Source organism: Pangasianodon hypophthalmus, chromosome 5 (genome assembly GCF_027358585.1).
Source record: "Pangasianodon hypophthalmus isolate fPanHyp1 chromosome 5, fPanHyp1.pri, whole genome shotgun sequence".
NCBI classification, from domain to species: Eukaryota; Metazoa; Chordata; class Actinopteri; order Siluriformes; family Pangasiidae; genus Pangasianodon; species Pangasianodon hypophthalmus.
Window position 1 is genome coordinate 1,537,452 of NC_069714.1, and position 12,093 is coordinate 1,549,544.

The 12,093-nt window shown below is 40.9% G+C and overlaps 1 protein-coding gene and 1 non-coding gene across 2 annotated transcripts; one reads left to right on the plus strand and one right to left on the minus strand.

The window, feature by feature from the left end:
• Positions 1–7,070: 7,070 nt before the first annotated feature.
• Positions 7,071–7,142, minus strand: trnaw-cca (transfer RNA tryptophan (anticodon CCA)). The gene has a single exon. It is a non-coding gene; the product is annotated as a tRNA-Trp (tRNA).
• Positions 7,143–8,953: 1,811 nt separating this feature from the next.
• LOC113524664 (zinc-binding protein A33) lies at positions 8,954–12,058 on the plus strand. The gene is made up of 6 exons (XM_026911008.3): positions 8,954–9,612; positions 9,964–10,059; positions 10,130–10,360; positions 10,484–10,506; positions 10,593–10,711; positions 10,801–12,058. The coding sequence occupies exons 1-6, from the start codon at positions 9,217–9,219 to the stop codon at positions 11,340–11,342; spliced, it is 1,407 nt and encodes a 468-aa protein (XP_026766809.3). The 5' UTR covers positions 8,954–9,216; the 3' UTR covers positions 11,343–12,058.
• The last annotated feature ends 35 nt before the right edge of the window (positions 12,059–12,093 follow it).

Here is a 12,093-nt window from a genome sequence, read left to right on the forward strand (position 1 = left end):
AGATGGCACAGCTGTCTCCTCCAGCAGGTAAACTCAGAGAACCTACTAGATCTTGAGCACACTCAGAGGAAAGTTCGGTGATATTTACTGACAGATCCTCGGTAGCCACACCATCTGCACTGACTGTTATGCCCAAGGTCTGAGCAATGTCCACCCCTGCCCAGTCCTAACACAGCTGAGCCAGCCATTTGAATAGATTAGCATTAGTGCCCAAGATAATAGGGGTCTGACCTGGGCTGCATGGTCCCAGGCAGATCAGGGCTAAGACCAAAATTGTATCTTGAGTTCCGGTGACCTTTTCTGGAAACTCCAGATCTACCATTACATTGCCTAAATAGGGGTAACGTGATTCATTTAAACCCCAAATGGCTAACTCAGTAACAGAATGTACTGGGAAACCAGACAGATACCATCTGTACCAATCTTCAAAAAGTATGGTCACCTATGAGCCACTGTCCAGTAGGGCTTCACATGAATGTTCATTAACCCTTAACTGTACCTCAGATGTTGGGCCTCTTAGTCCTTTAGGAAGCTGCCTTGCTCCCTGCACTTCTACAGCACTCCTCTTCAACTCTTTGATCTCATTTCTAAGTGTTTGAACTTCATTCTGTTGACTATCTAGATCTGTTCTAGCATAGATTTTGTTCACTGACGAGTTTAGTTTCCATGCTCCATGCTCCTAGCTCTCACCTTTGCGTTGAACCACTGATTGGCCACAATAGTGGCCACACAAGAGGTAAGAAATAATAATAATAATAAAAAAAACACTCTTACACCTAATGTGAACATTTTAACATGTAATACACATTATAATCCATAAACAAAAGAAAAATAAAATAAAGAAAATGATGCAGCATGGATGCAGCAGGAGTATTCAAGCGTCAAGAGAGCGGTCCTGCAGCTGGTCAACCAGACACCAGAGGAGCACCGCTGATGCTTCTGTTTGCTGCAGCTCACCAAGGGTACCTCTCCTCGGTGATCCAGGACCCCCTCTTGAAGACATGTCGCACTTCAGGAGCCATGCGTTAATGGGGGGATTCTGTCATGGTTGTGCCAAACACAGAGCAGGAATAAGACTCCCATCAGCCACTGCACACCACACGATCACAATACTCGCTTTGCACCTGATTCACGTGTATGTTAATTAGCACTAATATTGTACAGCACTTTGTGTCTACCTTTTGTCTTCTTTTGTTGGGATCATTGCACCTACTTCATGTCTTGTTCATGATGTCTAGCTTTGCTATTCTTGTTTTGTTTCTCTGTCTTTGTGTTTTGTGTTTGCTCACTTACAATAAATGAAATCTGCACTTGCATCTGCCTCCCTCCACAATTCTGTGACAACTAGGGTGACATGGAGTATGGTATTCACTGGATGAATGTAAATAGTGGCATGATTTATCATGATGCTAGGATCCTTCAGATATCTCACAGTGTAAACATCATTGGTACAAGGGACAACTACAAAATGATGGCTCCTTGTGGTTCCTGCAATTTTCACCAGTTCAAACCCACCTGCATCTCCCAATTTTGGAAACGAAATAAATAGGAACTCCATAAACTCTTGCGAGTTGTTCTGATTGCCTGTGAAATAACAAACAAACAATATATTGAATTTTATCTTTTACGAAAAAAATCACAATCAAAATTATTATATCATGTTTTATCTGGACATGATAGATTCCATCAAATCATAACTTCCCCAAAGTTTCTCCTTTATGTTTATCAATATATGATATCTATCATTAACTTACTGCTTTTCAATACGATAATACATTGTCAAATTTCATACCTCGAAAGCTCAGACATCTCTTCATACCTCTTTCCGTCCAAGACAGCAAAATGTGTGAGTATATGTGGACAGCATGTTGGCAATGATGTGTCTAGATTGCCTCCTTGACCTGAATGGGTTGCTATTATTATACGGTGCAAAAAATTCAAACTTTGAAACAAAATTGAAACTTCAGCTGGACAGCAGAAAATAATAGATTAATTTCATAAAATACATTCTCAAGAAAAGAGTGATAATAGATTTTTACAGATTCAGTACAGTGGTCTGTTTACTGTAATTTTTTTGTAACTTTTCCTTGTAGTAGACTTTAAAGTGAAAAACTTTCATGAAATACTACTGTTAGGATGGTTTATAATAAGTTATTCTGTGTATATTAAGTTACTGTCCCTAGGATGTAGGCCTACAGGACCCTGCCGCAAAGTACCCAATGCAGTACCTGAGGTGGTGCCAGATGCAGTGCCGGATGCAGTGCCAGATGAACGTGCTGCTGATATGACAATTATCAGCATGCTTCCTGGGTTTATTTCAGAATTGAATGGTAAAAAGTAAAAAATTCTTTACCACGTTCTTCTCTTTTTACATTTATTTTACAAAGCCATCATCCATGCACTCATGGCAGTGGTACAGTGTACTTTTGCTAGACACTAGCAAAAGTACAATACAATCCTGAGCATGTATATGTACTGCTGGAACACAATGCATTGACCAAGGTAGCTGGCCGAGCTACCTCATTAGATAATGCTACATCTATACAGACAAGATTAAGATCTTTTGGTGCCCCTTGGCATTAACATGATGGTGCCTCATCCCCACAAACTCTGCAAACACTCTACCTATCACATACACCACTTATTCACTGATAACAGCTTAGGACCTTGCAGCAGTTCTGCTGGATACTAATGTCACAGTGGATGTTGAATAAGATGCCAAAACAGTCTTATTCTTGTCTGTTTTACCCACATAGATGCCACGTCCACCAAATTTAATGCATGCATAATGATTATGCTTTTTGAATATCTATGGTATGTGAACGGATTTAAAATGAACTGACTGTTTCAATTAATAGTGAAAATCATTTTAAAGGTGGAGTTTTTTTCGAGCAACCTTTTCCAGTTCCTCCTGGTATCGGGTGCCTGTAGGCTTTTCCCCAGATCATCCATATGCTAGATTCAGCCATGCATCTATCAAACACTGATATACAGATAACCTCTACTGAAATTTTCAAGACAGTGAATGTCAAATATTGAACATCAAAAGCATCAAGCTATGTACCTCAGATAGCAGACAATTCTGGACCAAATACCCAATTAAGGCACTTACAGGGCAGTTATAGCAATGGCAAGAGTATTGGGGGCAAAACTGGTCACATTTAAAATTTGTACCACATGCAAACTGTACTTCCATCTGTCCAATCACAGACTTTTTTGGGTTTGCTGTGAGTCCCGCTCGTCTCAGCGACCTCAGGACAGCCCTCAGATGCTGAATGTGCCACTGCCAATCATTACTATAGATAATGATATCATCTAGATAGGCAGCGACATAAGCAGGTGGATGGAGGATTCTGTCCATGAGTCTCTGGAATGTCACCAGGGCTCCGAACAACCCAAAAGGAAGGGTCATGAATTAGTGTAGCCCAAACGGAGGAGAAAAGGCTGTTTTTTCACAACATATTGGTGTCAAGGGAATCTGCCAATATCCCTTTGTCAAATCCAGTGTCGAATACAAGTGAGCCGCACCTAACCGATCGAGCAGTTCGTCAATGCGAGGCATTGGGTATGCATAGAATCTAGACACTGCGTTGACTTTTCTAAAGTCCACGTAGAACCTGACTGAACCATCCACCTTGGGCACTAATACCACCAGGTAGAGGTGAGACCAGGTAGAGGTGAGAACATGTCAGAAAACTCTGCCTGCAACTTGGCAACCTCAGGGATTTGCGACAGTGAGAGGTGGTCTCCGCAAGGGCCCGGGGTAGATTGAGCCACTGTTTTTAGATTCACCTCCAGCCCTAGCTCCTCACTTTCTGGAAAGACCATCACCAAAGCCATGGGGACCACCTCTCTCCATGGTTAAAGGAGATTGAGGTGGTATATCTGCTGCACCCAGCCTCTGTTTGCTATCTGTTTGCCTTACCCCATAGTCGAAATCCCCACTTGCTGTTTGACCTCAAAGTGCCCATGCCACTTGGTGAGTATTTTAGAGCTCAACATGGGTAGTAAAACGAGCACTTGACCTCCTGGTGCAAACTCCCGTAGCCGAGTACCCTTGTTATACAGCCGGGATTGACCTTCTTGCGCCTGATGCAAATTCTCCTGTGTTTTGTTACTTTAACATGTGGAGTTTTGTTCTCAGGTCAAGAACATATTGAATTTTGTTTTTGCTGTTAGAAAGTCCTTCCTCCCAATTTTCCCTAATGGCGTCTAAGATGCCACATGGCTTGTGCTCGTACAACAATTCGAATGGGGAAAACCCTGTGGAGGCTTGCGGCACCTCTCGTACCGAAAATAACAGGAGTTCGGGCCACTTATCCCAATTCCGCACGTCGTCATGGACAAACTTACGAATCATATTTTTAAGCGTTTGATTAAAGCTTTTGATCAGCCCATCCGTCTGTGAATGGTAAACACTGGAGCCAATCGATTTAATCCACAATAATTCATAAAGTTCACGTAGTTTCTGTGACATAAACATAGTGCCTTGGTCAGTCAGGATCTCTTTTGGGATCCCGACTCGGGAGATAACATGGAAGAGTGCTTCTGCAACATTATGTGCTGAGACTGAGCGGAGAATCACTGCTTCTGGGTATTGCGTTGCGAAGTCCACTAGAACTAACATAAAGTGATGCCCTGTGCAGTCCTATCTAATGGCCCAATGAGGTCTATGGCAGTTCTTTCAAAGGGGACCTTTATTAATGGTAAGGGGCGCAATGGCTCTTTTGGTGTGGCAGGCGGATTCACCAGCTGACATTCACGACATGCCACACACCACCTGAGAACATCGCCACAAATGCCTGAGAAATAGAAACAGGCCAGTGGTTAGTGTTTTATCCTGTCCTAAGTGCCCCGCCATCAGATTATGGTGAATAACATTTCTCGATGGCTCTTTGGGGCCAACAATTGGGTCGTTTCTTTCTGTGTTTGAGTGTCCTGCATCACTCAATATAATATATCCTTAATAATTGAGAAATACAGGTGGGATAGTGCAACATTAGGCTAAATTTGCTGACCATTGATTACTCTCATTTGGTTGAAGGTGTGTCTCAGGGCCTCATTGTGCATCTGCTCCAAGGAGAAATTCCCTAGGGTGATTCCTGTGAAGGGTGAAGGGGTGGAGCCCTGATGTCGATGGCCCCGGCACCGCCTCCCCAGCCAATGCTGCATGCATTCCACACCGAGCCTCGCTACTGCAGGACCCATCCATATACATTTACTTTACTAATGTCGAAACCCTGTCCAACTTGTCCCCAGGATTTGTGGATGGGTGAGGCGAGGACTAACCCCTGCTTCCACTATGTGTTTTTGCCCCTGGAATTTGATAATGACAGGCTCCAGTGGATATTCGTGAACATTCCCATGAACATCCCTTACCATCGTCCCCACCTCCATCATGTGGCATTGGTCCTAGAAATGCCAGGGTTCCCTGAGTGGCAGACTGGCCCATGCCTTGCTCCCACACCTGTGGCTTTGTAAGAGAATGATCTGCCCCCTGCTGTAGCCTTCACTATTTGTTGTACCAACAAATAGCCTGCACCTTTTGATCGAAGTAGGCATGGCAGATCATAAAAGGCCAGTTTGCTCAGATACTGCGGCACGAGACCATTCATTGCTTTAGAGGTCAATACTAGTATTTTATAATCAATGCAAAATTTGGTTGGGAGCCAATGCATTGTGCATAAGATAGGGGTGATGTGGTCATATCTTCTGGTTGATGCTGCATTCTGCACTAACTGGAGCTTGTTTATGCATCTACTGGCACATCCAGACAGCAAGGCATTACACTAATCCAACCTAGAGGTAACAAAACTTGAACTAGTTTTCCTGTATCATGTAGTGACATTATATTTCTTATCTTAGCAATATTTCTGAGATGAAAGAAGGCTATCCTAGCAATATCATCTACAGAGCTTCAAATGAAAGACTGTCAATCACACCAAGGTCTTTTACTGCTGCACATGATGTAACTAAAAAGCCATCCAGAGTTACTATGTAATCAGAAAGCTTACTTCTAGCTGCATGTGGTCCAAGAAGAAGTCTTGTCAGAATTAAGCAGAAGGAAGTCAATAAGCATCCAGTTTCTAATGTCCTTTACACATTCCTCAACTTAATTAAGCTGGTGTCTCTCATCTGTCTATGCTGAAACATATTACTGTGTGTCATCAGCACCACAGTGGAAGCTAATACCATGTTTCTGAATAATTTTGCCCAGAGGTAGCATATATAGAGAAAAAGGCAGTGGGCCTAAAACAGAGCCTTGCGGGACACCAAACTTTACCTTAATATGCATTTTCTAGTCTATCAGGGAGAATATTATGATCAGTGGTGTCAAAAGCTGAACTAAGCACAACACAAGCAAGGACATACAACCCTGATCAGAAGCCGAAGTAGTAGGTCATTTACCACTTTAATCAGCGCTGTCTCTGTGCTGTGATGAGGCTTAAATCCTGACTGATAGATTTCATGAATGTTATTCCTATGTAAATATGAGCATAACTGCTGTGCTATAACCTTTTCTAGGATCTTGGAAATAAAGGGGAGGTTTGATATTGGCCTATATTTGGACAGCTGACAGGAGTTGAGGTCTTTTTTAATCAGGGGTTTGATAACTGCTAGTTTAAAAGATTTAGGTATATAGCCAGTGCTAAGGGAAGAATGGATTATTTTTAGCAGAGGTTCAATTGCTTCTGGAATTATGAAGTGAAGTGACGTGACGTGTAGCCGAGTACGGTGACCCATACTCGGAATTTGTGCTCTGCATTTAACCCATCCAAGTACACACACAGTAGTGAACACACACCCAGAGCAGTGGGCAGCCATTTTTGCTGTGGCACCCGGGGAGCAGTTGGGGGTGCGATGCCTTGCTCAAGGGTCTCACCTCAGTCGTGGTATTGAGGTGATCATTCGCTCGCCCCCCACCTACAATCCCTGCCGGACCTGAGACTCGAACCCACAACCTTCAGGTTCACCTTTGGGTTACAAGTCCGAGACTCTAACCATTAAGCCACGACTGCCCCCAAAAAAGAGTCACCGACACCAGCAATGATAGGAAAGAGCAAGCAACATGACCTCGACGTGATTTGAACACGCAACCTTCTGATCTGGAGTCAGACGCGCTACCGTTGCGCCACAAGGTCCCAGGCAAAACCAGGAAGTCACCCTCCTGCATACCACAGGACCCTTGGTTGCATGGTGTTTCAGCAAAGGCACAGCTCTTGCACCAGGCACTGCTGGGATTCGAACCCAGGATCTTATCTGTTTGAAGAAATGTGTAGGTAAGGGATCTAGTATACAAGTAGATGATTTTGATGAGGAAATTAGTGAAATTTGTTCAGTCTCTCAAAGGGGAGTAAAACATTACAATTGTTATCTTCTATTAGAGTGGAGAGATACACTGATCTAGCAGCACTTAGAGCCCTTCTATAGTTCAGGAGGCTCCCCATCCATGCTGTTTGGAATACTACCAATTTAGTTTGATGCTATTTATGTTCTAATTTTCCAGGGGGCCTGTTTTAAGGTATGTGTGTGATCGTTATACGACAGGGCTAGTTTTTTCCTCTCTAATTATTTTTCTTTTAAGTGGTCCTACATTATCTAGAGTATAGGGGAACACTGACTCTAAGCATTCAGTTGCCTGATGAAGTTCTGTGGGCTCAGATGGTAATCCAATTAAAGTTAATAACTTTGGGAGAATACTGATAAAACTCTGTGCAATAGCTGACATGAATGTATATTTGACATGGTAGCAACACATTTTAAATGACATAAGGTAATGATCTATGATAGCTTCTGACTATGGAAATGTAATTATATTTTCTATATTTAATCCAAATGTTAGGATTAGATCAAGAGTGTGACCACCATTATGAGTAGGTCCTATTACGTTCTGGTTAACCCCTACTGAATCTAGAATGGACACAGCCGCTGTTCTCAGCGGGTCTTCTGGGGTATCAAAATGAATACTAAAGTCTTAAACAATTAATGCTTTGTCTAAAGAAACAACCAGGTTAACAAATCAGATTTAGGAAATAAAATGTTTAGTTATGTCACCTTGTTATTACTAGGTATGTTTTATAATTTTTTGTTTTACATTTGACCAATTTACTATGAGTAAAACACGGTATGTTGGTTTGAAAAGACCACATTACCAGTTAAACCCAGAGAATCTGGAGGAAACCCACACAAACATGGGAAGAACTTGTGAAACCACACACAGACAGTAACCTGAGTTTAATATTGAGCTGCAGATCCTGGAGCTGTGAGGTAGCAACTTTACCCGCTCTACCACTGTGATGCAGAGACAATATATAACAATATTTTACTACACAGTATTAGTAGTTTATACCATCACTAGTCCTTATGGGAAATTAAGTGCAAAGTGCTGATCAATCATACCACTTGAAACAATACTGAATTGATATCATTGTAGGGATTTTGTGGCAAAAATACATTGTTACCAATGTTAACCAAAGTAACATTGGTATAAATTATTATAACATTTTTCTGTCACAGTACTGAACTTTATCTTCTTAACCGAATAAAGTCATGCTGTTTAGGATCGGCTGCATCAAGTTCAATAAATATTTTTAAAAACTATAAACTCACTCTCTATATCTGTATTTATCATTAGAATTTTCCTGTGGGTGATGTCTTCTCACTTCTGGTTTGAGAATAAGGTGTAGTATTTTTGCTGTTTATAAGATTCTTTTGACTGAGATCCATTTCATCCTATTAGTGATTGGAGAGCTCTGGGCCTTGTGTCCTAAACCAGAAGAGATTCCAGGAATAAAAATATTATTTTCAGTCCAGAAGAGTGAAATTGATCTTGGGTAAAATTTTTACCAATTTCTGTTAATTAACTCGTAGTCAGTACTTAAATATAAGTAAACTTTATCAGCTGCTTCTGCTGTCAGTGATGACTGTAGCAGGTCATAACATGACTCTCTGAAACTCCTCCTATTAAGGAAGTGCAGAGTCTGAGACGACTGTAGTCCTTTTGCTCTGGTGATTTTAGATTTATTCTCAGTTCATGGAGAATTCTGAGTCTTATTTTCTGCCCTGTGAAAGGAAGTGATTACTAACTGGACCTACAAAGTTGTGTATTAACTTTAAACAAACATGAAATCAGAGTGTGATTACTTTTTACCAAAGTGAAAGTGAAACTCTGAACATTTGGACTGGAGAGAAGAACAACCACAGCAGCAAAATAAAATGGCTTCGAAGTTTTCAGAGGAGGATTTGTCCTGTCCTGTGTGCTATGAAATCTTCAAGGATCCTGTTGTTCTGCGCTGCAGTCACAGTGTGTGTAAAGTGTGTTTGCAGCAGTTCTGGGCGACCAAAGGATCCAGAGAATGTCCTATTTGTAGGAGGAAGTCATCTATGACTGAACCTCCAAGAAATCTTGCCTTAAAGAACCTGTGTGAGACGTTCTTACAGGACAGAAGTCAGAGATCATCAGTTTCAGAAACAGTCTGCAGTCTGCACAGTGAGAAACTCAAACTCTTCTGTCTGGACGATCAACAGCCGGTGTGTTTGGTGTGTCGGGATTCAAGAAAACACACCAACCACAAATTCTGCCCAATTGATGAGGCATTAACAGATTGTAAGGTAAAATAAAATGTTCCTGTGATGTCATGTAGAAAAAGTTGATTCTACATATCAATATCTATAGGTTCAATAAAAAAAAGTAACATAATAACTATGAAATGTGAGTCTGCTATTCTATCATATTCAGATTTTCACCATCTGAAGTGTCACCTGTATAAACAGGAGCAGATCTTCCACGTTAGACTAAAGCAGTCTAATAAACCCACATCTTATAAATCTACGCTTTTCAAAATTTTCTTCTGTATTGGTGCATTTAAAAGCTCTAATGAGTGATTGTAAGAGAGAATACTGTTAGCTATTACTAAACACTCCACAAACAGAGTCTCCATGGAGTGTGTTGGTTTGTTTCAGGAGGGGCTGAAAACTGCACTGAAGCCCCTACAGGAGAAACTGAAGACCTTTAAAGACTGTAAACTGAACTGGAGTCATACTGCAGAACATATAAAGGTTAGAATCAATAACATGGTTTTGATATTAGAGTTATATTTTGCATCACTGGATTTCCTCTTCACTGCAGATTCAGGCCCAACACACAGAGAGGCGGATTAAGGAGACGTTTGAGAAGCTTCACCAGTTTCTACGAGATGAAGAGGCAGCCAGGATCGCTGAACTGAGAGAGGAAGAGGAGCAGAAGAGTCAGATGATGAAGGAGAAGATTGAGAAGCTGAGCAGAGACATAGCGTCTCTTTCAGCCACAATCAGAGCCGTAGAAGAGGAGATGAGAGCTGAAGACATCTCGTTCTTACAAGTGAGGATCATTTATTCAATATTTATACTGTGAGAAAGTAAAACTTCTTTCCATCATGTAAAACCTTTCAGTCATGTAGAAATGTAAATCAGATCCACTGATATTTGCTTTGCTGTTTTACAGAACTACAAGGCCACAGTGAAAAGGTGAGTGATGCGCTTCCTGTCTCTGTCGTTCTCTGTGTTTCTGACTCCAAACACACAGCAGCACTGACTCCTGAATGTTTTCGCAGAGCTCAGAGCACACTGCAGCATCCAGAGGAGCTTTCAGGAGCAATGATCCATGTGGCAAAACATCTGGCCAACTTGAAGTTCAGAGTCTGGGAGAAGATGCAGGATGCTGTCCAATACAGTAAGAAACTTACTGTCTTTCTTTCTTTCTTTCTGTGTGTGTGTGTGTGTGTGTACTGTAAATTAATTAATTTCTTCTGTTCTTTTCAGCACCTATAACTCTGGACCCCAACACAGCTCATCCTAAACTCATTGTGTCTGATGATCTGACCAGCGTGAGATTCAGTGAGAAACAGAATCTTCCTGATAATCCAGAGAGATTTGATGTGTGTCCTTTTATCCTCGGCTCTGAAGTCTTTAACTCAGGGACACACTGCTGGGACGTCGAAGTTGGAGACTGTACAAAGTGGTCACTGGGTGTGATGACAGAATGTGCTCAGAGGAAGGGAAATGTATCCTCCAGAAGTGGAAACTGGTGTGTGTGGAATAATGATGGTAAATATAGAGCGTGTACTACACCACAGCAATCCACACTCCTCTCACTAACGCAGAAACTCCAGAGGATCACAATGCAGCTGGACTGGGACAGAGGAAATCTGTCGTTCTCCGACCCTCTCACTAACACACACATACACACTTTCAAACACAGATTTACTGACAAATTACTGCCATATCTAGCTGTTGGTTGTACAAAATCTCCTCTAAGGATCCTCCCACTTCAGTGCTCTGTAAGAGTGAATCAGATCAGTTAGATCCAATACTGTTTTATTCCAATTAATGAAATATTGCTGATGAAAAGATTCATATTCTTTGTGAAAGTCTCTTTTTACTGAAGCACTGAACATTTCGTTGTGGAAATTGTTTTAAAGCGTTATATCGTTATTTTGATTCTTCTTGTCAAGTACATCAAAATAACATGAAAACTCAAAAGAATAATATAATATCTAAAATATTGATATATATCTTGAAATTACAGTTTATTCAATGAAAATGATGTAATTTTAAGTTAAAATAATGACCTACTATGTTGAATAATGAGTTATTAATTCAAAATAATGTAATATTATGTTCAAAAAACAACATTTTTTGCCACAACTTTCAGTTCAGGGCTTCCAGAAACAAATAAACCACAATCATTAAAAAAATATGTTTAGATGTCGAACTCTATGAATTAGATTATTTTATTTTATTCATACATAATTTTAAATAAAGTGAGACTTTGAAGACTCGTGTCTTTACTGTATTTGTACTTGTTTGCGCTACGCTGTTAATCCTGGGAGAAATGTTTAGCTGGCCGTGTGTGTAATATGTGAGGAGGAGAATTCAAATTGAACTTTAAGATTCCCTCCACGGCATTTTATGGTTTTGCAAAAAATCAGATGGATTTGTATGTTAATCCTGCATTAGGTGCTGATTCACAATTTGAACTATAATTCAGAACGAAATAAAATCACTTTGTGAAACGTTCTGCACGCGATCCTTCTATGACCACAACTCCTTTAT